Source organism: Ranitomeya variabilis, chromosome 2, assembly GCF_051348905.1.
Source record: "Ranitomeya variabilis isolate aRanVar5 chromosome 2, aRanVar5.hap1, whole genome shotgun sequence".
Taxonomy (NCBI): Eukaryota; Metazoa; Chordata; class Amphibia; order Anura; family Dendrobatidae; genus Ranitomeya; species Ranitomeya variabilis.
The window spans coordinates 492,096,786-492,124,318 of record NC_135233.1 but is presented as its reverse complement, the minus strand read 5'-3'; the positions used below and the strand labels follow the sequence as shown (position 1 = coordinate 492,124,318).

The following is a 27,533-nucleotide window of genomic DNA, read 5'->3' as shown; positions in this document are numbered from 1 at the left end:
ACAGGTCCTTCTCAAAAAATTAGCATATAGTGTTAAATTTCATTATTTACCATAATGTAATGATTACAATTAAACTTTCATATATTATAGATTCATTATCCACCAACTGAAATTTGTCAGGTCTTTTATTGTTTTAATACTGATGATTTTGGCATACAACTCCTGATAACCCAAAAAACCTGTCTCAATAAATTAGCATATTTCACCCGTCCAATCAGATAAAAGTGTTTTTTAATAACAAACAAAAAAACCATCAAATAATAATGTTCAGTTATGCACTTCATACTTGGTCGGGAATCCTTTGGCAGAAATGACTGCTTCAATGCGGCGTGGCATGGAGGCAATCAGCCTGTGACACTGCTGAGATGTTATGGAGGCCCAGGATGCTTCAATAGCGGCCTTAAGCTCATCCAGAGTGTTGGGTCTTGTGTCTCTCAACTTTCTCTTCACAATATCCCACAGATTCTCTATGGGGTTCAGGTCAGGAGAGTTGGCAGGCCAATTGAGCACAGTAATACCATGGTCAGTAAACCATTTACCAGTGGTTTTGGCACTGTGAGCAGGTGCCAGGTCGTGCTGAAAAATGAAATCTTCATCTCCATAAAGCATTTCAGCCGATGGAAGCATGAAGTGCTCCAAAATCTCCTGATAGCTAGCTGCATTGACCCTGCCCTTGATGAAACACAGTGGACCAACACCAGCAGCTGACATGGCACCCCACACCATCACTGACTGTGGGTACTTGACACTGGACTTCAGGCATTTTGGCATTTTCTTCTCCCCAGTCTTCCTCCAGACTCTGGCACCTTGATTTCCGAATGACATGCAAAATTTGCTTTCATCAGAAAAAAGTACTTGGGACCACTTAGCAACAGTCCAGTGCTGCTTCTCTGTAGCCCAGGTCAGGCACTTCTGCCGCTGTTTATGGTTCAAAAGTGGCTTTACCTGGGGAATATGGCACCTGTAGCCCATTTCCTGCACACGCCTGTGCACGGTGGCTCTGGATGTTTCCACACCAGACTCAGTCCACTGCTTCCTCAGGTTCCCCAAGGTCTGGAATCGGTCCTTCTCCACAATCTTCCTCAGGGTCCGGTCACCTCTTCTCGTTGTACAGCGTTTTCTGCCACATTGTTTCCTTCCAACAGACTTACCATTGAGGTGCCTTGATACAGCACTCTGGGAACAGCCTATTTGTTGAGAAATTTCTTTCTGGGTCTTACCCTCTTGCTTGAGGGTGTCAATGATGGCCTTCTTGACATCTGTCAGGTCGCTAGTCTTACCCATGATGGGGGTTTTGAGTAATGAACCAGGCAGGGAGTTTTTAAAAGCCTCAGGTATCTTTTGCATGTGTTTAGAGTTAATTAGTTGATTCAGAAGATTAGGGTAATAGGTCATTTAGAGAACCTTTTCTTGATATGCTAATTTATTGAGACAGGTTTTTTGGGTTATCAGGAGTTGTATGCCAAAATCATCAGTATTAAAACAATAAAAGACCTGACAAATTTCAGTTGGTGGATAATGAATCTATAATATATGAAAGTTTAATTGTAATCATTACATTATGGTAAATAATGACATTTAACACTATATGCTAATTTTTTGAGAAGGACCTGTATATGTATAACGGATAGCCATCCTCCACCATCTCCATATGCCCCACCAGCGCAAAGTGGTAAGCAGCTAAAGGCCAACGTACTTTTAACGAAATCACTGCCTAATGCACATAAAATAGTGAAATGATCACATAGGACTATGGAAGAGCCCTACGGTCCTGTAAAAAGTAATAACACTGTTATGGTATAAAAAAAAAAAAAAAAAAAAAAAAACAGTTTTTCTTTTTTCTATATCAGAATTGTCTGGTTGTTAATTGTATTCTTGCACATTCAGTTTCTCTCAAATAGAGTGTCATCTCTATTAGGTGTAAACAGGAGTCTTGACCAACATCAAGGTGTCAGTATAGAGTCATCGATATATTGGTAAATAATATATGTAAAAATACCATGAATTTACTATAGACCAAGGATAGACACCCAATAGACTTATCCGTCACTGTAGAGTTACACGTGTCTAATAGAAACAGGACAGCAACTCTATCAATAGGAAAGTCATGGAATATTTACATGATTATTGGATAAAGCTGGAAACTTTCATTGAGTCACGTAAATATTTTAACATAGTGTGCAAAGGATGGATGGATAGATTTGAGCTTGTTGGTAAATGCTAGAAAACAGAGCTGGTGGTAATTTTTTTTCCTTGAGTTTGTGGCTCTGCATAGTCAATCAATCTCAGTTCCAACTTCTTAACCCGAGAGGACCACCGTTTTGCTGGTGAGGAGAGCAGTTGAAGGGTGGCCTCCAGGTCCCAATTAGGAGCATCCTGCCAAATAATCCACCTTTCCAATCCTACTGGATCCTCGACATGGAAAGAGGAACCACATAACACCATCACCTATAACAGTACGGTACTTTACTACCGCAGTAGTTACAAAATATTCAACAAGGGGAATGTGTGTGGGCCAGACCGCTTCTCCTGATAAATTTAGGGAGGGGCAGGAAAAGAATTCCAGACATTTCTTTGCTCTGATAAACACGGATTCAAGTTTGCGCTCACTGGATGAGCTCCACAAAGACACCAGCCCAAATATTGTCACCTGCTGTAACGGGTAGCCAAGTTCCCGAGATACCTGTCATGAGGCACGCTCTCATGTCATGTCAACAATAAGGAACGGACGTGAGGTATCTTCATCAATCTATAGACAAGTTTACCTTCTTGAAGATCTCTCACCTGTCATCAGTCATCTGTTCACTCCCCCATTCCCCATATAGAGTCTTGAGAAGTGTTGTGGTATAGCAAGGTGACCACGATAGGGTTAATGAAGTTATTAGAGGTGGACCTCTCTGTGGAATGTCCATCTCACTTTTCACTTTCCAAAGTCCACACCTTAGAGGGTAGATCAGTCTTCAGTGTTCGGTTTAGCCTATCCCTTTTTTTAGCAATCCTAACACCCCAGTCATCCCTTTTACCGTCACCCCTCCCTCTGCACATCTCACCTCTTTAGACCTCCTTGTACCAAGTTTCCACAAAACTCTACCTACTTCTTCTCTCGTCTTCTACATTCACTCTCCAGGTCATTCTTCATCAGAGGTTCCTTCCCCGGACGCTCACTTCTCTCCCATCGGCACACACCACAGGATAGCCACCGTATTTACACACATGAGCTGCTTCTTACCTTCTCTCTTTCCTGACCGATAACTCCAGCTGGATAAAAAGCTCTAATGAAGGAGGGGAAAATTCTAAACAGGCACTTACCATTCAGCTGCTGGGGGGAGTACGCCTCTGATCCGGAGTCTGGGGGAGAGTCAGGTAAAGTGCTGACGAGGAAGAAGATGAAGAGAATGTTTTATGGTTATCCCATGTATTGTTCATGTATTCCTACTAGCTTTCAGTATATATAGCTTTCATATCCATTTTATATCCTGTTCTTAGAGTTAGAGACACTTTAAGGAGGACCTGTCATCAGGTCAAAAGTGGCTAATTTTTGCTCTTATTTTATTCCCGCTTCTCCCCTGAGCATTCAGTTTTTTGCCGTTTTTAAATCCGCCATACGGCTCCAGAGATATGGGCTTTTTCATTTAGTGCTAATGTTTCTGGTCTTTATCAAGGTGGGTGTGGCTCACAGGATTCTCAGGGGGCGTGTCTTTAGAATGCTCTGCATAATTAAACTGTCAGCCACGCCCCTTTTGGCAAAGACCATAAACAGTAGCACTAAATAAAAAGGCCCATATCTCTGGAGCCGTATGGCGGATTTGAAAACAATAAAAAACAGAATACTCAGGGAAGAAGTGGGAATAAGAGCAAAAACATCTTGGACCCCTATGTGACTGCACTGGGTGCACCAATGGTATGTCAGTCTCTGCTATGAGGGATGTTGAAAGTTGTAGTTTTAGTGAGCCATAAATTATAGCACAGCTTATTACTGGACATTAACATGTAAATCTCTGAATAGTATGAACCACATTTGCACACCCAATTCAGGGGGTATTAGGTGTACACCTTGTGACAGTTACAGGTATTCCACAATTGCTGAAAAATACTATTGTTTTCTCAAAAGTTGCAAAAATAATACTTAAAAAAAAATCAATCACATTGTGTGAATACAACCTTAAAATAATATAATATAATATAAAGTAAATAATAATGATAATAATAATAATATTATTATTATTTCTGCTTTGCTGCAATTAAAGCCTAATTATTGAGATGAATTTTCTAATATACTTTGTACTTAAATTGTTCTCCATTTTCATGATCTCTTACAGCTGATCGTGCCTGGGGAATATTTTCAGTGGTAGGCTTCAATTGTTTTCGCCAAATCTAAGGCCTGGGTGCGATATGATGCCTCATGTATATTAGTGATGCTCCTGCCCCTCTTATAATGTGCAACAACCAGGTGATATCATAGAGGTCTCTTCTAAAACTGACCATAAACCTAATAGGCTAAAAAAAAATTTGCAATTGGGTCACATTAACCATTTTCAACAGTTTGGCTTTTTCACATTCTACTTTGATGTGATCTGTGGTCATAACTTAGCTGAGAGGAGCTCACAAAAAGACAGATACAAGATTTACAAACTCCCAGTCAGACCATAAGGGCTCATACTCACATGCGAGAAACTCGGATGAGTCTCGCACGTCAATACCTGGTGCTGCTGCCGACACTCAGGAGCGGAGCGTGCGGCCGCGTAGCAATACATGAAGCCGCACGCTCCGCTTCTGAGTGCGGGGTGCAGTGCTGGGTATTGACGTGCGAGACTCATCCGAGTTTCTTGCATGTGAGTATGAGCCCTAATAGTGGGCTGACTGATGGATTCTCAGTTAACTCGTTCTGCAGCCAGCAATAGAAAGTGCCACACTGAGGCTATAGAAGGCAAACGGTGCAAAATTTATAATGTAACCTAAATGCAAATAGATCATTTTGAGCCCAAAATACAAATATTTATGTAAACAAAAATAAAATAAATTGTTCTGAAAGATTAATAGCCCGACGTGAATAATGTGAGACAAGTGCTGTCTGAAAACTTTGGTTTAAGTGGTTTTCCAGGGTGGAGATATTGTTGACCTTCTCCATGGGTTCCCGTCAGTGGGGGGCCCAACAACCGGCACCTCCACCGATCAGCTCCGGCAGTGGCTGGATATAAACTTTAGGTGAAAGTTGCAGCTTTCATCCGGTTGCTGATAACAAGTGATCGGTGAAGGGTCCGGTTGTCGGACCTCCACCAGCCTGATCTTCTATAGATAGATCCTCAATATGTTAGTCCAATAAAACCATTATAAGATCCTGAATGTGTTGGGCATTCTCTCCCGGTTACAAATAAAGGGGTTGTTGAGCTCAAGGCTCGTGTCACAGTCCAACTATATCCCTCAATGTTCCTCCATATTTGCTGCTACTCACCCGGCTGCATAGCTGGTCTTCGGTTCCGCTTTGATGGGCAGCTCGGGTCCGCTCATGCACATAGGTGGACCCTGGTATCCTTTGGGATTCACCATGACATTGTTGTTATTGCAGTTGAGGTGTGATTGGAAAGGAGGCCCCCCACATGTGCCACTCATACCAGGCCGCACTGGCATTTGCGGACCCATGTGGAGGACTCCGCCCGAGTGGGCTGCTCCACCATGGCCTAAATTTGAAATCACCCCAGGTCCATGGACTCCACCGGAGGTACAAGGTTGACCAGGGTTTGCATAGCCGGAAGAAGTGGGTATGTCGGGGAAACAGCTGTGTGGAAAACAGTAAGAAAATATATCTTAATATATAGAAAATAGCAACAAACAGCATATGTATAGGGGATATATAAAGTCCACACACTGCAAGGCTTATGTCATGTACAAAATCATATCAAGAAGAGCCAATTCAGAAATATTTCCACGTTTAGTGTCACTCATAATCAGCACAAAACCATTGGCTATTTTACACCAAAAGCTATTGGCCAAAAACAGCTTACAACACAGCCAAGGGATCTCACTGATGGCAGTTATCAGTCAGGAGAAGGGTAAAAAATAACTTCCAAGTCATTAGATACACCATGGGACACTGAAGTCAGTCATCAAAAAGTGGTCTAAATTGGGCACAACAGTAACATTACCTAGAACTGGACATCCCTCAAAAAGTGATGAAAAACAAGAAGAAATTTGATCAAGGAAGCTGACAAGAGGCCTACAGCAACATCATAGGAGGCAAGTACTGGTTGTGTACCGCATCCGACAACAATCCAACAATACTTTTCATATGTCTGGCCTGCAGGGTTAGGGTGGAAAGACAGAAACCTCATTGCAGCGCCCAAGAGTAATAATGTTGCTTCAGTAGTTAGATAGTAATAATGTTTACATAATGATAGGATGTAGCTAGGAATAGAAAATGTTTAATTATGTACTTTGAATAAAATTGAAGTTAAAGCAAATGCTAGGTTTTATAAGAATAGACTGAAGAAAAATGCAGTAGGCCCGTGGGGGTAGACAGATAGTCCTGCATATGTAGAAGGAGTAAGAATAGCATATTGATTTGCACTTTGAAGTTTTATAGTACACCCTTAGAGGGTATTTGCACTTGAATAAAGAGAGATACTGTTTTTGTACTTGCACTTAATAGATAGTATACCCGTAGGGGTGATGGTCGTTTATAGTTAGTTAATTAATAATTGTTGTTTACTTAATTTAAAGTCACGCGCACAATGTAAATATGTTCTTGTTTGCAACGTTCAAATGTCCTTACCTCCCATAAAGGGAAGCACTGTAAATTTAATTTGTTTTATAGCATTTAAAAAATTTGTATGTATTTTTGCTAATGTATTGATGTTTTCTTTTCCCAGCCCGGGAGTGCTGGATTTAACGGGGAGGGGTGGGGGGAGTGCAGCGCCCCAGAGTCCTGGTCGTTGCAGTAATGTCGTTCTTCCACCAGGGGGAGTGATATTACGTCTGAAGGCAATAAAGGAGATCTTCTGTCCAGGTATCACAACCACACACAACACACTTCACACTCCAGTCCACCAGGGGGAGCAAAGGTTCTATCTATTAGGCCACTCCTCACAGTTAGGTAAAACTGGTGGGTTGGTTAGGAAGTTAGACAGAAGCTGACTGGGCTTCACCCAGACAGTAAGAGCCCGACGGAGTTTGGCAGAAGCTGGCTGGAGTGGGTTCCAGCCAGATCCAGACTGCGGTCTGGGGAGGGCGAGGGTCCACGGAGCTGCGCCTGCCCCACGTGCGGCAGCATCCCAGAAAGAGACATTGAAAGGAAGTGTGTTGCAGTGAGTGAGAAACGAAGGCATAGCAACAAGTGCATACCAGAGAGGATATTGACCGAAGAGAAGCGTCATCCTTCTGGTGCGCGGTCCGGTAGCCAGAATACAGAGGGAGTAAAGTGCTCTATGCCTTGCTTCAGAGACTGGCAGGACAGTCAATTCCAAGTTGGATGCCCGACCTTAATACCTAAGAAGACACGGTGGCAACTTGTGGGGGTCGGGGCGTCTCTAGGGTCCCTATAAACAAGCCTCAGGCCATCAGTCATACGGGTTTTGTTCTATCCGACCACGGGGAACAGTGAGAAGAGTAACAACAGTGAGGACCTCATTAAAGCTTATGCAAGTGGGAACCTACTGTGTTACTAGGCGCATAGGAAGGCTATTGCATTCCACCTGGACAAGGGGACTCTGGATTTGCCTTCAGACCGGCCGAAATCTGCCTACCCCGTGATCCGGTGCCCGGGACTGTGGACACTGAAGCCTTCAGTAAAGGTAAAGAGACTGCAACCTTGTGTTCTCGTTATTCACTGCGCGTCACACCATCCACCATCTACACTCTGGGAAGCCCTGGGTATATTTTTCACCTGTGGGAAGGTATACCATCTAGCTGCCATAACATCACCCCAGCGGACCCCTAAGCAGCGTCGGTCACCCTGACCGAATACCACAGGTGGCGTCATGAACACTATCCCATAAGAACTTTCCCTTTTATTGGACACCCCTCAAAGGGCCACGGACCGGGTCAGGCCACTGTGACATCCCCCGAACCGAACCGAAAGACCCGGTGCCGAGTACCCATTGCCCTTGCGTGGGGGCGATCCAATCTTGGCGTCACGAACAGGATCTACTTAAGCCTGAAAAACGGGTTATGTGCGCCTAAGAACTGTGCCAGAACTGTATTTGAGCTGTGTTTCATTGCTGAACTGTGAATCGCCATAACCGCAAAGATTCCCGCCAAAATTGCTGCCATTATAGCGCCAAGAGGAGCGCAGGAGAAGAAGAAGGGCGTGTCATGGGCGGAGACTACCAAAGCGGCGCCAAAAGTAACGGCCGCCCCCTCCGACTACTGCTACGGGATGACGACGTGCCCAGGAGCGAAGAAGGTCCGCCCCCTTATTTGCAACGGCGGGAACCGGGGGAAGAAGGAGCTCGACCCCCAGAAAATGGAGGAGCCGCGTGCATGTGCTACCGAAGGTCCAGAAGCAGAGATAGCGACAAGCGGGTACCTGAACAACGACGAAGTGACCCGGGACCATCCCAGGCAACCAGAGGCGAACCTGGACCAGCCGCTGCCGGAGAGTTCCGACTTCTTGGACCCGCAGGTGACGGAGCCGAACGCCCAACTCCCGGACGCAGAGCCGGTGGCTGCGAAGGAATGGAAGTTGGAGCTGTGCAAGAAGATCACCTTGGAAGAACCGTGGCCCGAGCCGCCGCCGACTCCAGTGTCCTCATCAGCGGAGCGGATCGTCATCGGTGGAACCACATCAGACGCAGGTACAGAAAACGCCCCTGCCCCATCGACCAATCCGGCTCCAGTGACCGCCCCCCGCCCAGACTGTGACAGACCACCGGCCGCTGCGCCATCCCCAGCGATTCGCCGTGCCACTGACGGAGCACAATCTCTATATCTAGTGACCGAGGGTACACCAGTGGATGTGAGGCATGAGGGGGTGATCTTTCACTGGGACGATATGAGGAGTGGAGTTTGCGGGTCTTATATTGCGGTTCTCACCTGGGAAGAATATAAACAATGCCTAGTGTTACAATGGAAGGAGAGAAATAGACAGAAATCCCAGTGTGATGCATCAGCCGTTGAAGCCCAGCCAGACGACAGACTCCCAGTGAGATATGGTATCGTGGTGACTTTTCATCTCTAAAGAGGGAGGGGGTTCATTCAGGAACCCGGGGTGGTGCCGAAGGTTCGGGTCGACAGAAGTGAAGTGGAGTCCCACCTTGGAAGGGGGCATCCGGGCCGAAGCTTATACCCCGGAGACTCAGTGACTTACATCCGTCACTGGGGAGACAATGGATGGTACGCTCGAAACGTTAAGAGGCGCGCACCGTTAACAGCACCACCTAGTGTCAAGAAAACGATCCCAGCCACTACCGTCGCTGAATCACCAACAACCCCTCAGCTTGACACCACCACTACTGTGAGTGTGACTACCGCCAACACTTGCACTCAGGCTCCGCAAACTTTAATAGCCACTAATGACTTGACGATACATGAACAACAAACCCATGACGTCTACTTGGGACCAGATGAAGATCCGGATACTCACCTTCCCAAGCCAGGAAGTGTGCGATATCGGTTGGTGCCTTGGCAAATACTGCTACCCACAGGGCACCAATAAACCTCAAAGGATTTGAAGATTGTAAATAGTTCTTTTTAAAACTTTCCGGTTTGCTTTGCTGCTAAAACCCGTCCGGGGTTATGCTTTAAAGGGATCCTCAGTTTCAGGAGGATTCCAAGTTCTATACCTGTTTTTGCACAAGTTGTTTTATAACAAAGAACTGCAGAATCATGGACGGTGAATGATTCACAAACTGTTCCTGTATATAGTTTGCACCTTCTTAAGGGTGCTCTCTACTGGTTTTACAAGAAAGAGTTTTGCGAAGGGACTGTTCCTGATGACATCGTGAAAGTTCTTGCTGTTTTACAAGTTGTTAACAGACTTGCATTTTGATTGTTTGCACTACCTCAGAAGAGACTGGAGATTTCCTATTAAAGGGAATGTTAGTTGTTGCACTTTCTCCAAGAGTAATAATGTTGCTTCAGTAGTTAGATAGTAATAATGTTTACATAATGATAGGATGTAGCTAGGAATAGAAAATGTTTAATGATGTACTTTGAATAAAATTGAAGTTAAAGCAAATGCTAGGTTTTATAAGAATAGACTGAAGAAAAATGCAGTAGGCCCGTGGGGGTAGACAGATAGTCCTGCATATGTAGAAGGAGTAAGAATAGCATATTGATTTGCACTTTGAAGTTTTATAGTACACCCTTAGAGGGTATTTGCACTTGAATAAAGAGAGATACTGTTTTTGTACTTGCACTTAATAGATAGTATACCCGTAGGGGTGATGGTCGTTTATAGTTAGTTAATTAATAATTGTTGTTTACTTAATTTAAAGTCACGCGCACAATGTAAATATGTTCTTGTTTGCAACGTTCAAGTGTCCTTACCTCCCATAAAGGGAAGCACTGTAAATTTAATTTGTTTTATAGCATTTAAAAAATTTGTATGTATTTTTGCTAATGTATTGATGTTTTCTTTTCCCAGCCCGGGAGTGCTGGATTTAACGGGGAGGGGTGGGGGGAGTGCAGCGCCCCAGAGTCCTGGTCGTTGCAGTAATGTCGTTCTTCCACCAGGGGGAGTGATATTACGTCTGAAGGCAATAAAGGAGATCTTCTGTCCAGGTATCACAACCACACACAACACACTTCACACTCCAGTCCACCAGGGGGAGCAAAGGTTCTATCTATTAGGCCACTCCTCACAGTTAGGTAAAACTGGTGGGTTGGTTAGGAAGTTAGACAGAAGCTGACTGGGCTTCACCCAGACAGTAAGAGCCAGGACAATTGATGGCCCATGTAAGCTGTGAAGGACAGAAATGCAGGTTAATGAAAACTAATACGTATACTGACCCATGTCCATCTTACATAGAACCAACAGCCCGGGATAAAGATAAACCGATAACCAAAAAAACTGTGATGTCCCTCAGGTGCCAATGTAAGACAGGGTCAGGCCAGGTCAATGAAGCATATGTACCCTGTGTGCAAAAAGGAGGTGCGGACAGAGGCACCCAACGCGTGTCGCCACTGAGCTGTGGCTTCGTCAGGGGTAACCTGCATTTCTGTCCTTCACAGCTTACATGGGCCATCAATTGTCCTGTATGTCAGCACGTTTTTTGTGGCATTAACGGCTGTTGGTCCACACGGTGCATAAGATTATCTTATGGGACTGGCCAGGTTGTTATCATATTTTTGTGCCATTCAGGGGGTATTGAACTATTGACGTGTGAATTATACTCTGTTGTGGGAGGTGCGTTTTTTTGCCTTATTACAGGCTTTGTGTAAATATGTGGGTATTGTATATCCCTCTGTTGTTTTAAATGTTTTTAGTGTGTTTTGTCTCCTGCATATATGTTTAATAAAGCTGTGCTATTTATTTATTCATGTAAGTGGTGACTCCCGTTCATAAGGCCTACCTTTTTCTCTTAGTATATTTGTAGCATCCCAGAAAGAGACATTGAAAGGAAGTGTGTTGCAGTGAGTGAGAAACGAAGGCATAGCAACAAGTGCATACCAGAGAGGATAGTGACCGAAGAGAAGCGTCATCCTTCTGGTGCGCGGTCCGGTAGCCAGAATACCGAGGGAGTAAAGTGCTCTATGCCTTGCTTCAGAGACTGGCAGGACAGTCAATTCCAAGTTGGATGCCCGACCTTAATACCTAAGAAGACACGGTGACAACTTGTGGGGGTCGGGGCGTCTCTAGGGTCCCTATAAACAAGCCTCAGGCCATCAGTCATACGGGTTTTGTTCTATCCGACCACGGGGAACAGTGAGAAGAGTAATAACAGTGAGGACTTTATTAGAGCTTATGCAAGTGGGAACCTACTGTGTTACTGTGCGCATAGGAAGGCTATTGCATTCCACCTGGACAAGGGGACTCTGGATTTGCCTTCAGACCGGCCGGAATCTGCCTACCCTGTGATCCGGTGCCCTGGACTGTGGACACTGAAGCCTTCAGTAAAAGGTAAAGAGACTGCAACCTTGTGTCCTCGTTATTCACTGCGCGTCACACCATCCACCATCTACACTCTGGGAAGCCTTGGGGACATACTTCACCTGTGGGAAGGTATACCATCTAGCTGCCATAACATCACCCCAGTGGACCCCTAAGCAGCGTCGGTCACCCTGACCGAATACCACAGGTGGCGTCATGAACACTATCCCATAAGAACTTTCCCTTTTATTGGACACCCCTCAAAGGGCCACGTACCGGGTCAGGCCACCGTGACATCCCCCGAACCGAAGTACCCGGTGCCGAGTACCCATTGCCCTTGCGTGGGGGCGATCCATCATCATATATTGAAAGACATCCAAACTAGGTTATGTTTTGCTACAACCTACATCAAGTCTGACAAAAGCATGTGGAAAAGAGTGATATGCCAAAAACCTGAAGATGAAGAGTAATTTCACTTTCAGCATGACAATGACAAAGCACACCTCCAAATCAACAAAATAGTGGCTTCACCAGAAGAAGATCAACATTTTAGAATGGCCCAGCGAGAGCCCAGACCCAAATCCAAATAAAAATCTGTGGGTGACCTGGAGAGGGCGCTGTACACAAGGAGACACCCTCACAATGTGACAGATTTGAAGCTACAATAAGGAAGAGTGGCCAAAGATTGCCAATTCTAGATGGGCTATGCTGACAGACTTCTACCCAGAAAGACTGAATGCTGTAATAAATTCAAAGGGAGCTTCAACAAAGTATGAGTTGAAGTATGTGCAAATTTATGCAAACACATTATTTTAGTTCTTTATGTTTCTTTCTCCACCAGAAAATACTTCAATTTGTTTGTCAGTTTAATTGTACAGATTATGGGAAGTATCGTGGCTCGATATGGGGATTCGATCTGATAACCTGAGCTGCATGGTCAGTTCCTCTTTCTGCTGAACTATTGCCTTTTATTCACTGTCCAAATGCTGATGGCTCCAATTGTCTTTGTTCCCCCTTCGTGGTTTGCTCCTCTCCAGATGTTTTCCATTTTTTCATTTTGGTCTGCCCGATCACATTCTGGGTTGTATTTTATATGTTCACCCTTCACTGCACTTCCTTGCTGGCTATACCTCTAGGTGGACTTGGGTTTAGGAGTTCCAGCCCCTAATAATAATAATAATAATAATAATACTAATTAATAATAATATCAGCTAAATAGTCTACCTTGCATGTTAAACACCAGTTGAATTTATGCAGTGAGTCTGTTTTCATTCCCAGGTCCTTTTCAGATTTCTGTGAGGTTATACTTGTTCTGTTTACTTTTGGCTCTCCTTTTTACCCTACATGAACGTGTTTCAATATTCTCACCCTGGGTTTTCACATTTTCACACTTTCCTCTCCTCTTGATGGCAGTGTGATGTACCTCCTGAGGAACCAGAGGGGAGGCCACAAGAAACCCCTCAATGGCCTTTTAGGTAGTCAGGTCCAAGGTGGTATTTTTTAGCTATGTGGCTTGGGACTTTCTAGTCAGTACAGGGACCAGTTGAGTGTAGGTGAGGAGTCTCCCTGTAGCAGGTCTTCCCTTTTTTTCCATTAACAGTGAGTGTGTATTACATTCATAACAGGGTGACTTTAAAGATGGAAAAAGTTTAGCAATTATTTTTCTTGGCATGATTTTTCTTACATGACAAAACCGTGTAGACTTTTTATATCCACTGAAAGCAGTGCAATGAATGTATTTACACACTGTGCATATGACTAAAGTTTTAGGAGTCAGCATTTATAACTCCATGGTCCCCATGTGGCTGCACATGTACAGCTATTGCCATTGTCTTCCACGGGAGTTCCAAAAATAGTTGCACAAGTGCGGTTGACTATTTTCTGGAATCCCATAAAATTGAATGACGACAATTGTGCATGCTCCACTTCTCCATCCACAGTGGGACAAGACAGCACCCTAAAGGTTGGATCTGTATCAGACATTCCTAGAATATCCTGTGCAGATGCCATAAAGCATAATTATACAGACATGATTGGGTTAAACGGACCCCATGTAGTTCTTCTATTTGTCTTGGACAATTGAACACTGGACAGAAGGTTCTGGCTGGTTGCTGGAATTCTCAGTACTGGGAAAGTCTTATTTTGGGGGTAAAAGTTGTAATTTAAAAGGAACCATGGCAAGCTAAACCATACAATTCTTTTCATCTTCTACGTTACGTGCCTGATCGTAGAATTTGGGGATATGAATGGAAAAAAAATCATAAATCAGTAAAGCAAAGTTTTTGAACTGTAAGAAGATACTGGGGTACGTAGAGAGAACTCGTACTTTCATAGAGAGGACAGGCTACACAAGCATAGGATTTCCCATGTTTGATGATACCCAGTGTTGCAACACTAGTCATTCAGCCATCATACCGCTAGATCATTCATTTCATATTAATAAAATGTTTCAAGATGCACTGGGAAAATAAAAGCTGGAGTCTGATGAGTTACTATGGGCAACACTTCTATTTTTCTGTGTTAGGTTTCATGGAAGAGTCACACTTTTTGTACAAGTTTGACAAAGTGCAAAATCCTCTTTGTCCACTAGAGGGAGACAATAAAGTATAGAATGTGCTACAGGTATCAGAATTGCGCACAGGATCCTGTTTTCCGTTTAGTTTAGAGAAGAAGAACCAATCCAGCAGATCCGAAGTCCAGCAACCCCGCTGTGCAATGCTTTACAGAAAAAGAGTTTACGTCACAAAATATCTGACCCTTTGCATGGGCTGGTCAAGTGGCCATACCTTATACGTTTTACTTTAATAAAGTGATTTTAGCATCTTTGTTTCAGTACAGATATAATGCCTTACTTTTTTCACATTTTTTTTATCCAAATGGGAACTCCAATTTTTTAAAAAAAGAAATATTGAATATTTACTGTAGAAGATATGGTAAAAACAGGCTTTTTCCTACTTCAAACAGTTTTTTTTTAAATCAATAAACCCTCTGAAATAAAAACTGTGTTGATCTGCGGCATTGCCTGTCTTTATTTTATGCTGTAGAATAACATCGGTCCGAGTGCGATCCCATGATTTCTTGGATCTAAATTACGGTCATCTGCACGAGCCATAAGGTCACTCTGTGCGCAGAGCTTCAGGTCTAATCACCCAGGGAGGGGTTATATTCACTTTTTTATCTTTAATTACTATTCCTTTGAAAGGTCAAAAAGATCTTTAATTAAATTATTTAGTTGATTTTTTTGGTCCATTTTTCCTATGACTGGAGCTATTATAAGAGCCTCCGTTAAGGGGGAAAAAAACCTTCAATAAGTTACAATCAGGTCTGGGTAGACAAAACTACTGCAGGATCGAGGTTAAGAAAAGGAATCTGTCACCAGATTTGTGCTACCCCATCTGTGACCAGCATAGTGTAGGGTCAGAGACGCTGATTCCAGCCATGTATCACTTACTGGGCTGCTTGCTGCAATTTTAATAAAATCAACCTTAATCTGTTACAGATCTAGCAGTTCTCTAAATGCTAAGCCCCGTATAACCCCGCCCACATAACAGATTGGCAGCTTTCTTTGTACACTGTGCATAGGCAGAAAGCTGCCAATCAGTGGTGAGGGCGGGGTTATAGCAAACTCATGAATATGGAAGACTACCTGGCAGCAGGTTTACTAGTCCTCTAGTGATAATCTCCTGCTGATAAAACATTATCAAAACTACAGCAAGCAGCCCAGTAAATTACATCACTGGAGTCAGGGTCTCTGTCTCTACATCATGCTGCTCTCAGAAGAGCGAGAAAAAACTTGGTGACAGAGTTTTATTAATAGGGGCTTAAATATTAAGTATTTCCGATTCGACTTAAAGAGTATGATGGGGCGGAGAAGAGCATTGGTGGTGAATGTGATCTGCACACCTCAAATCTCAAGAAACAAGACGCTAAATGGCTTTTGGATTCACAATAATGATGTAGAGAATTTCAAGATCAAGTTTCTGTCCAAATGGGAAACGTTCATAGTCATAAAATTAGGGAATTGTTATTTGTGCAATTGTCTAATGTAGTCTTTACAGTGGCTCCCTTGTGTATCACTGCACGGATCTGGTTATTGTAGGATAAATGGTCTAGTTATCACAAGCAATGGCTCATGGCAGCGCGTCCAATGCCTCATAAAATTATTATTTTATTATCACATTATTATACACAGACAATGATGGATGGCTGGTTGTGAGCGTTGAATGTGTGTTCAACTCTTAATATATTTTTCAACCCATCTGTAAAGGCAGAAAGACACTAAGCAATGCTGCAACCATTGTGGCCCCTGTACTCGGCTTATGGGGCAAGTACTGGCCGTCATAACATAGGATCTGTAGCGATGAAGAACTCACATTTCTGAAGAATCCTCTTTACTGATGTATTCCTCTAGGATACTTGTGTCAATTGATGGTTCCAGAGCGCCACTGATATCATGTCCTGAAATGCAGAATATAAAAATATATTAGGGTTCAAATTAGAATTGTAAGAAAGAAAGAAAGAAGGTCCAGCGGACGCCCCACCAGGTGCATAGATCACACAGTCTAAAGAAGGTCCAGCAGACTCCTCACCAGGTGCATAGATCACACAGCCTAAAGGAGACCCAGCAGTTTCCCCACCAGATTCACCGATCACACAGTCTAAAGAAGGTCCAGTGGACTCTCCACCAGGTGCAGGGACCACACAATCTAAAGAAGGTCCAGCGGATTCCTCACTAGGTGCACAGATCACACAGTCTAAAGACCGTCCAGCGGACTCCCCACCAGGTGCACAGATCACACAGTCTAAAGAAGGTCCAGCAGACTCCCCACCAGGTGCACAGATCACACAGTCTAAAGAAGGTCCAGCAGACTCCCCACCAGGTGCACAGATCACATAGTCTAAAGAAGGTCCATCGGACTCCTCACCAGGTGCACAGATCATGCAGTCTAAAGAAGGTCCAGCAGACTCCCCACCAGGTGCACAGATCACACAGTCTAAAGAAGGTCCAGCAGACTCCCCACCAGGTGCACAGATCACATAGTCTAAAGAAGGTCCATCGGACTCCTCACCAGGTGCACAGATCATGCAGTCTAAAGAAGGTCCAGCGGACTCCCCACCAGGTGCACAGATCACTCAGTCCAAAGAAGGTCCAGCAGACTCTCTACCAGGTGCACAGATCACACAGTCTAAAGAAGGTCCAGCAGACTCCCCACCAGGTGCACGGATCACACAGTCTAAAGAAGGTCCAGCAGACTCTCCACCAGGTGCACAGATCATACAGTCTAAAGAAGGTCCATCGGACTCCTCACCAGGTGCACAGATCATACAGTCTAAAGAAGGTCCAGCAGACTCCCCAACAGATGCAGGGATCACACAGTATAAAGAAGGTCCAGCAGACTCCCCACCAGGTGCACAGGTCACACAGTCTAAAGAAGGTCCAGTGGACTCCTCACTAGGTGCACAGATCACACAGTCTAAAGAAGGTCCAGCGGACACCTCACCAGATGCACAGATCACACAGTTTAAAGAAGGTCCAGCGGACTCTCCACCAGGTGCACAGATCATACAGTCTAAAGAAGGTCCATCGGACTCCTCACCAGGTGCACAGATCATACAGTCTAAAGAAGGTCCAGCAGACTCCCCAACAGATGCAGGGATCACACAGTCTAAAGAAGGTCCAGCAGACTCCCCACCAGGTGCACAGGTCACACAGTCTAAAGAAGGTCCAGTGGACTCCTCACTAGGTGCACAAATCACACAGTCTAAAGAAGGTCCAGCGGACAACTCACCAGATGCACAGATCACACAGTTTAAAGAAGGTCCAGCGAACTCCCCATCAGATGCAAAGATCACACAGTCTAAAGAAGGTCCAGCGGACTCTCCACCAGGTGCACGGTTCACACAGTCTGAAGAAGGTCCAGCAGACACCCCACCAGATGCATAGATCACACAGTCTAAAGAAGGTTCAGTGGACTTCCCACCAAGTGCATGAATCACATGGTCCATGTGCAAAAATAAAGGAAAGGACATCCATCTCCAGCAATATAGTATAATCCCATGATGGCTTTAATGAACGATCCACAGAAAATGAAACACACAGGTACAATAACCAACGCATTTAAGATCACGTATGGGCCTTATCCATGGTCACACTTGATCCGAAATGCATCAGTTTCATCTTTAGATCGTTTAATAAAACAGTAATGGGATTTTAATGCATCGCAGGAACTGGATGTCTTTTTTCCTCAAACTAGAATTGTAATTTATTATATTTGTACAGTTCTGCATTATAATAATGTTTCTACATGGACATCAAGCAACTTGCAAACAGTAATAAAAAAAAGACAATTCATCATTCATCGCATTCACCATTTTTTCCTTTTTTCTGTCTTGTGTTTTTTTGTTTTGTTTTAGACAACTACATCAAAATTGGAGCTGAAGAGTTTGATGTAAATTCAAAAAATGCCTTTTTCTTGCTTTGTTTTTTACATCTTTTTAGATTAAAACAGAACACAAGTTAGTTTTCAGCTGCACAAAATAAAAGAAAAATGTAAAAAATTAAACAAAAATTTGTGTTCCACTAAGGTACTGGAGTACAATTGCGTAAACATTTTGGGACATTTTGAAAAAGTTACAAATGGTGACTTGGGCTACAATATCCAAAATCTGTCCATAATGCCATACAAACAAACAAACAAACAAACCAAAATAACCCACAGATGAAACCAGTTAACGTATAAAACGGTGCATATTAAAAAACGAATAAAGCACAATTGTAAAAGTCAGTATTACAATCATTTACTCCAGAAAAAAAAGACGCAAAGGCAATATCAAATCGGAGACTTTGACTCAAAAAGATAAAAAATAAAAATACTTGTGTTTTAACCCTGTTCGGAGAACTTCCACCCAAAGTTTTTTGTTCTTTTTTTCTAGTAAAATTTAATAATTGCACTTTTTGAACCTTGTAACATCTAAGGATTATTTTCTTGGAGATCAACAAGCGTGAATCATCTAAAGGAAGATTTCTTTTTAGATTATATGCCAATACAAGATTTTATGATGCTTACCCAGTGGTATATATATTAGTCTAAAAAAGGAAGACCAGAAAGGCAAACAGGGGACCAAAGCACTTCCAGCACCCAAGAAACAAGATGGCTCAATCAGAACAAAATAAACCTATTTAACCCTTAGCACTCTTCATGGTCAGATTTCATAGCGAGGCATGGCGGATGCCTGATTAGTGTCCATTGCAGATGTTCTTTAACGAGTCTCTTCTCTACGGCGTTTTCTCTCTGTTGATACAATGTGCTCTGTTTTATCTGCCTCCCGTGTGTGGGATGTTAACATCCTCGCCGGGCGTGTGCCAACCATGGATACCACTCGATTTCCAGAGAACATGGTTTACCGCCCCCGCAAGAGCAATGGAAAGTGTTCCAATACGTAAAACAAAGAGGTTGCATGAAGCCAAGGAAGGATGGACATGGGAAAGAGTATTTTTTGCTTTTTTGTTACGTCTAAGTATTTGTGCCCAGCACTGAGGTCCAGAGATTTGGGCCTCGTTTAGACGTCCATAGTTGTCCTATTTTCAGCAGTGCTTTGGATCTGATTGTTTAATCCGCCATTATAACATAAAGAAATAAAATTGCAAAGCATCTATAGTGACTTGCAAACGTCTTCACCCCGTTGGCATTTTTAGATTTTCTACCCCACAACCTCTCTTAGCAGGTCTGTTGTGGTGTACCATGTTCTTTCCATTTGACGGTAATGGATATCTCTTCAATATGACTTGCATTTATTTGTGAAAAAAAAATGGAAATTTGTTGAAAATTTGGAAAATTTGGCAATTTTCAAACTTTTCATTTTTATGCTATTAAATCAGAGAGTCATATCACACAAAGTAGTCAATAGATCACATTTCCCACATGTCTACTTTACACTAGAACAATTATGGAAACATGATTTGTTTGGTTAGGAAGTTATAAGGGTTTAAAGATGACCAGCGATTTCTCATTTTTAGAACAAAATTTACAAAACCATTTTTTTAGGGACTGCCTCACATTTTAAGTGACTTGGGGGGTTCAATATAGCAGAAAATACCTAAAAGCGACACCATTCTAAAAACTGCACCCCTCAAGGTGCTCAAAACCACATTCAAGAGGTTTATTAACCCTTCAAGGATTTTATCCAGGGGAATAGTGAGCATTTTGAACCCACAGGTATGATACAGAATTTGATACCATTAACCCCTTTCTGCCAGCTGATGGAATAGTACGTCAGCTGGCAGTATCCCCCGCTTTGAGGTGGCTCCGGCGGTGAGCCCACCTCAAAGCAGCGACATGTCAGCTGTTTTCAACAGCTGACATGTGCGCACAATGGGTGCGAGCGTAATCGCGATCCGCCCTTGCCCATTAACTAGTTAAATGTCGCTGTCAAACTCTGACAGTGGCATTTAACAAGCTCTGCCGGCCGCGCGGTCGGAAGTACTCACACCGCTGACGCCCGTCACGTGATCGGGGGTCATCGGTGCGTTGCCATCACAACCAAAGGTCTCCTTGAGACCTCTATGGTTGTTGATGACAGATTGCTATGAGCGCCACCCTGTGGTCAGCGCTCATACCAAGCCTGTAATTCTGCTGCATAGAGGTGATCTGTGTATCACCTCTATGTAGCTGAGACGATCGAGTTGTGCCAGCTTCTAGCCTCCCATGGAGACTATTGAAGCATGCCAAAATAAAAAAAAAAGTGTTTAAAAATATTAAAAAATATAAAAGTTCAAATCACACCCCTTTTGCCCCAATCAAAATAAAGCAAAAATAAAATCAAACCTACACATATTTGGTATCGCCGCATTCAGAATCGCCCGATCTATCAATAAAAAAAGCATTAACCTGATCGCTAAACAGCGTAGCGAGAAAAAGAATCAAAACGCCAATATTACATTTTTTTGGGTCGCCACAACATTGCATTAAAATGCAATAACGGGCGATCAAAAGAACGTATCTGCACCAAAATGGTATCAATAAAAACGCCAGCTCGGCACGCCAAAAATAAGCCCTCACCTGACTCCAGTTAAAGAAAAATGGAGACGCTACGGGTATCGGAAAATTGCGCAAATTATTATATTTTTTTTAGCAAACTTTGGAATTTTTTTTTACCAATTAGATAAAAGAGAACCTAGACATGTTTGGTGTCTATGAACCCGTAATGACCTGGAGAATCATAATGGCAGGTCAGCTTTAGCATTTAGTGAACCTAGCAAAAAGCCAAACATAAAACAGTGTGGGACTGCACTTTTTTTGCAATTTCATCGCACTTGGAATTTCTTTCCTGTTTTCTGTTACACGACATGGTAAAACCAATGATACCATTCAAAAGTACAACTCGTCCCGCAAAACATAAGCCCTTACATTGCCATATTGACAGAAAAATAAAAACGTTATGGCTCTGGAAAGAAGGGGAGCAAAAAATGAAAGCGAAAAAACAAAAAAAGCTCCGGGGGTTAAGGGGTTAGGTCATCATATTGAATATGTCGTTTTTAGTGTTGAGCGCAAGTGCTCGCTACTCCAGTTTCATTTGGGTGCTCGTGTATACACCAAATATCACGGGTGATATGCTAGAGTCCCAGCCCCACATGTTTTGCGGCCGTTAGACACAAAAAAAACCACACAGGGATCCGCGACACTTTGTGCATACCCGAGCACCCGATGTAAACTCGAGTAGAGAGCACTTGCACTCAACACTAGCAGTCATATCGTGCTTTTCTTTTTGTTACTTTTGAAAAAACCCCAATTCTAACCCCAACCCTAGACCTTACACAACCCTAACCCAACCCTAACCCCAACCTTAAAGGGAATCTGTCACCTCAAATTGGCAGGCTATGTAAATACCCTGTGTTTGGTTAGATGGGCGGTGTTTCATCTTCTTTCCTCCATCCCATCCTTCCCCGCTGTCCGCAATATTTTCGTGAATTTGAGAAGGTGTCCTCCATTGTTTGCGCATGCGCAATGCAATCTTGCCTCGTGCAGTATGCTTTGCCTATCTGCGGACAAAGCTGAAGAGCATTACGGCGCATGCGCCGGCACACTATGTCCCGGAACACAGCAAAGTACTTTCGGGACATAGTGCACCGGCGCATGCGCAGTAATGCTTTTCAGCTTTGCCCGCAGTTGGGCAAAGCATACTGCGCGTGACAAGATTGCATTGCACACGCGCGAACTATGGGGAACACCTACTCAAATTCCCGAAAATATTGTGGACAGCGGGGAAGGATGGGGTGGAGGAAAGAAGACGAAACACCAACCATCTGACTGAACACAGGGCATTTATATAGCCCGCCAATTTGAGGTGACAGAGTCCCTTTAACCCTTACATACCCCTAACCCCAACCCTAACTCTAACAACCCTAACCCCAACTGCAAAGAATGGAAAAAATGTGAAAAAAAATATATAGATATCATTTTTATCTAACTAAGGGGATTACAAAGGGGGATTTGATTTACCATTTTTTTTTATTTTTATCACTGTGATAGACTCCATCACAGTGATCAAAAGGAACCAATAGTAAAAATTTGCTACTGTTGCCGTGCGCCGATAGACAGATCTCAGCAGGCGCACTGGGCATGGGCCTGACATTTTTTCTTCCAGGAAGATAACACTGGGTTGGGGGACTGATCAGGAGGAACTAGGGGGATGGCGAAGGTCTCAGGGTGCATAATTTCTCTCTCCATTGTCATGTATATCCTGTCAGGAGACAGAGAAATCATTGAAACAGGCGGCTCACTTTTTTTTTTTTGTGATCGCTGTTATTCACTGACACTGGAAAATCTGTCCCTGATCATGTTCTCGGGGGTCTCAGCTACCCGACCCTGGAGATTTCCCGACTCTGGGGGGCACTACAACCTTATTCCCGATCACCGTTTTAAAACAGCGATAAGTGAATAAGTACTCATAGCAGCCGCCATTTTAATGCGTCTTGGCGGTCGCTAAGGGGTTAATGGTGTTGCAGCCTCTGTGGCCTTTCAGAAAAGATAAATTGTTTATACTGACTGACATGTGACACTTAGATTGCACACAGGTGGACGTCCTGTCACTAAGCATGGGACTCATGAAGAGAATTGCTTGCACCAGAAATTATTAGGGGCTGCATAGCAAAATGGGTGAATACATATGCATATGACAATGTTTAATTATTTGATCCCATAAATGTAATTTATGCCCATATTTTTCTCACTTCATCAACTTAGATTATTTAGTGCTGAGGCATCACACAGAAATCAGATTACAAGAATATTGTAATGAAACAAAATAGGTAGAAAGCCAAGGGGGCAAATACTTCTGCAAGTCACTGTAAACATTACAGTGTTAATCACAGACAGCTGTGTGCGGTCACTCATTTTCAGGGACCGATAGACTTGTATGGGTAATTTTGATCCATGACTCCGACCAAAAATGGAAATGTCTCTGTGACTTTTTCATTTACACGTGTACCTACAATAAAACTACAGATCTATTCATTCTTTGTAGGTGGGAAAACTTGCAAAATCTGCAGTGTATCAAATACTTATTTTCCTCTCTCTACTTGTATATTACACAGTACCTGGTTTGATGGTAGCGAGCGATCCAATCAGGACTGCAGAATAAGTTGGCACAACAAATGGGGTCATAAATAAACGTACTTGCCATCAGTTACTGAAGTGGCATGAACACAAGTTAACAATGTCATTAACAGGAACTCCACCTTTGGAGCCACTTTATAGATTAGATTAAAGAATTACAGAATAGGAAATTAAACGATACACCGGGCTTGCAACCAACTGTGTGATGGAATGAAAAGGTCAATGGGTTTGATTAATCAAGATTGACATTTTGCACACACTCTTGATGAAGGATGTACAGCAGTAAGAGGCATCAAATTCTTTAAGACGCATGTGCATCTCAATGGAGCTGGTGCATCCTTCGATTGCCGGGCGCCACCGCCAGAAGTGTTAAGCCAGTAAGTGGCATAAATTGTCAAAAATTATTCTGACTCACTTGGTCACACCCCATCACTGCCTACTTTTCTAAAAGTGATCACAGCTGACCAGGAGTGGCGTAAAAACATAAGAGTTCAAACACCATAAAGGGTCTCAAACCAAGTACAAGCGCTCGGTTCATCATGGTGGGGCCAAATATTTAACTACACCTTCCCACCTGCTTTCCACCCATCTCCACACTTCTCTGGCTCTATGAAGCCAGAGCTATCAATCACAGAGGGGTGGTGGAGATACACTTCAATGAATGTCCCTGCCATGGAGCCCCGAGCGCCTGTACTTGGTTTGAACAGTCACTCTGACAGTCCCTTTAATTAATGGGGCCTGATGGGTTTCTCAAAACATTCAGCACAGATCTTGTTTGTGCCGGCAAACGCAAAGAGATGGGAAAGTCACTTATGTATAGACTGGTTTAGTATTTAGTATTTTGTCTACCATGGTAATAATTCCGGAGTTAGACTAATGTGCATAAAAGTTTAAGAAAGTTTAAAAAGTGAGATGTGAGAGCTTCCTCTCTAAAGTGAAGGTCCGCTACTCCCAGGATCCTCAAGAATGCCACAGCCCTTGTTATCATGGGGCCGACATTTAACTAATGTGTAAGCAGTAGTAGGACAAGAGAAGGAGACAACAAGAATATGTTTTTGGAGACTTCGGAATAATAAGAACATATAGGGTTTACTTTTAATGGATCTTCATAGGCTGCATACTGCTTGTGCACACGGCAGGTGGAAGTTGTCTGTGAATTCCTGTTCTTGATACTTGTTTCTGGGACTTGTTTGTGAGGAATGCGGGAACTGTGCACATCACCAGACGCGGCCTTCCCTCGCACCTAAAGCCAGCTTTACATGATTAGAGGCTAATACATCGCTTGATGGTCACGGGACTCAGCCAAGGGATTAGGAGAAAAACAAAAACTTTAGAGAAAGCTATAGAAGCCACAGACTGAGAGTCGTATTACAGGACCACCAAGATAAGGTCACATTGGGGGACAACCAGGATCAGGTCGCACAGCAGGACTAAGAAGATAACTTTACGTAGTGGACCACCACGACGGGCCTCGGTCCTACAGATCAAGTCCAAGGCTGCTGTATTACTACAGCCAAGGGCATAGACACCCCAAAGTCATCCCACATAGCACCCTTGAGTCATCCCACATAGCACCCTTGAGTCATCCCACATAGAACACATGAGTCATCCCACATAGCACCATTTGCATTATTAAACAGTTGGGGGCCAATGCAGTTTTACAAAATGTGAAAATACCCAAAAAGATAGCAATTATTTTTATTTCTTCAGGTTGAGGCACCAATATATTCTGTACTTTGGCCAGTCTGTGTGCTCAGTGGGGTTCACAATCTAATTTAGTCTAGACAATTTCATAGGAAGCCAATGTTTTTGGGGTGTAGGAGAATCCGAGTACATGGAGGAAATCCAAGTAAATACTAGAAGATCATGAAACACTATGCAGATATAGCCTATGGTTAAAGTTGATCCTAGGATCTCGGTGGTACCCACTGGTCATAGACAGGTTACCAGAGTCATAATGATAGTAGGATGGCCTCTATGTAACTTTTGTCCCAAATGTGGGGGAATCGGCATCCACCTCATAGGAAGTTTTGTCTTCCTCTGGATCAGTGTAGAAGGATTATAGGTTGGACTTGATGATCTGGTCTTTTTGACCTTGTCTCCTGCATGTGGTGGACACATAGGTGTATGGTTCCTCACAGTACAGTCTTATTGTGAGCCAATCACCTGGGTGCCCATCACATGACCAGGACACATTTTCATAATTTGAAAGAAAACAAAAGATTTCTATTCACTACATTTCTTGGACACCGTATAGATCTGATACACAAAGAACATTACAAAATGTCATAACTATTCGTTAAGCAATGGACAACTTGTATCTGTTAAATCTGGACTATCCTTTTAAGTTCCAAAAATCTTTATGGTTTACAAACAATCTTAGTGCTACTAAAACACTTGACCATTCTGATAGTTAAAAAGAAGCAAAACCGCCCATATACTTGGTGGAGTCGAATGTAATCGGATGGTGCACCATGTCTGACAGGACACAGACTGTAGTTAGTCGGCCCTGTTTGCCAGGTCTCCACTCATCTGTTTTCATGAAGACGAGCAGGTCTGCTTCTCTTAACTGTCAGCCTTTCATTCCATGTACACAATCTTTCAGAGCTCTTTACAGGCTGCCAGCTATTTAGTAAAAACAAACCCATTTTATTAACCCATCCAGCATATTATTGGAATGAGACATGGCATCTGGTACTTTTCACCAAGCTTGCAATTATGCCAGATGTGGTCATCAAGGCTCATAAATATCCCCAAGTTGCAATATTTCATTCGTTTTCATTAATTCTCCACCGAGGACCCTCTTTGTGCTCTGCACAGTCTCCCTACAGCAGGCGGACTAGATGGTACCATGTAGACTGTCACCTGTGCCCTCCAAGCAATGGCATTCCCATATCTCTTAATCATGAGTAATCCCCATGCAGTCACCCCTTAGATGCAACTCATCCCACCCTGGAACCCCTTAACAAGAAGCAGATGTGTGAATGCGAGAGGGGAGCAGGGTCAAGCATTTTAATGAGCTGAGGAGTAGTGGTGAGAAGGAGGCTCCTGCCTCTCCTGACAAGGATTTTTAGGATTCTTTTGTTCCCAAGGAGTGAGACATCAGACAAGAAGGAGACTTCTAACAGAAATGAGACATCTGATAGGAATGGAAAGTTACATTTTCAGATAATAGTAAATCAAGTGGTCTCTCTTAGCGCATACGTAACCAGACGCAGAAATCATCACAATGCGTTAATCCGACTAAACCAACTTTTATGTCCATTTCATATGTGATTGAAGTGAAAGGCTTGATTAATGGTTCATGACTTATTGCAGATAAGGTGTATTTACAAATGTCATAACCTTTAAGACTATTGCTCCACAGTACCACACCTAATGGTGAGATCTCAGAACTTCCACAATTCGTGGCATGACTATTTGGCCATAAACAGATGGTCACTTGGAATTTCTTTACAACATGAACCGTTGACGTTAAGGTGCAAGCTGTAGTAATGCCATGGTTCTACCATGACCTTGATGCACTCTAGCTTAGCGATATGGACCATGTTGGGTCATGGCATCCTTTACTAAATGTATGCCCGTGATGGCCAATTTACACTGCCCGATTCTCTTTTCCAATTGCTTCCTTCCAAGCAATCATATTTGGCCATTGTGAAGGCACACTAAATTCAGAAATCTATGATCAAATGATCTTGATGCCATATAAAATCGTTGCCCTCTACTGTACATCTCACGAGGAAACCATGATGGTTCCCGACATCGGAGAGGAACATACTGATGGAATCGATATTCCATTGAGAGAAAAATGGAGGGAAATTAGTCGGCACGTGACTGCAAGGATGTACCACAAATCTCATATGAGACGAATACCCAAACTGGAAAGCAGAGAC

At 43.2% G+C, this 27,533-nt stretch overlaps 1 protein-coding gene across 10 annotated transcripts in view; it reads right to left on the bottom strand.

Moving 5' to 3' along the window:
• MYRF (myelin regulatory factor) overlaps positions 1-27,533 on the bottom strand; it is a 186,990-nt gene that overhangs the window by 44,838 nt on the left and 114,619 nt on the right. For 8 of the 10 annotated variants that reach the window (XM_077287933.1, XM_077287932.1, XM_077287937.1 and 5 more), the window contains exons 2-4: positions 16,399-16,483; positions 5,453-5,776; positions 3,310-3,371 (exon numbers count right to left, since the gene is read on the bottom strand). In XM_077287933.1, coding sequence (XP_077144048.1) covers positions 3,310-3,371; positions 5,453-5,776; positions 16,399-16,483 — 471 coding nt within the window. Of the gene's footprint in view, positions 1-3,050; positions 3,210-3,309; positions 3,372-5,452; positions 5,777-16,398; positions 16,484-27,533 lie in introns of those variants that run through there. The other 2 variants (XM_077287940.1, XM_077287941.1) reach the window with 2 other exon arrangements.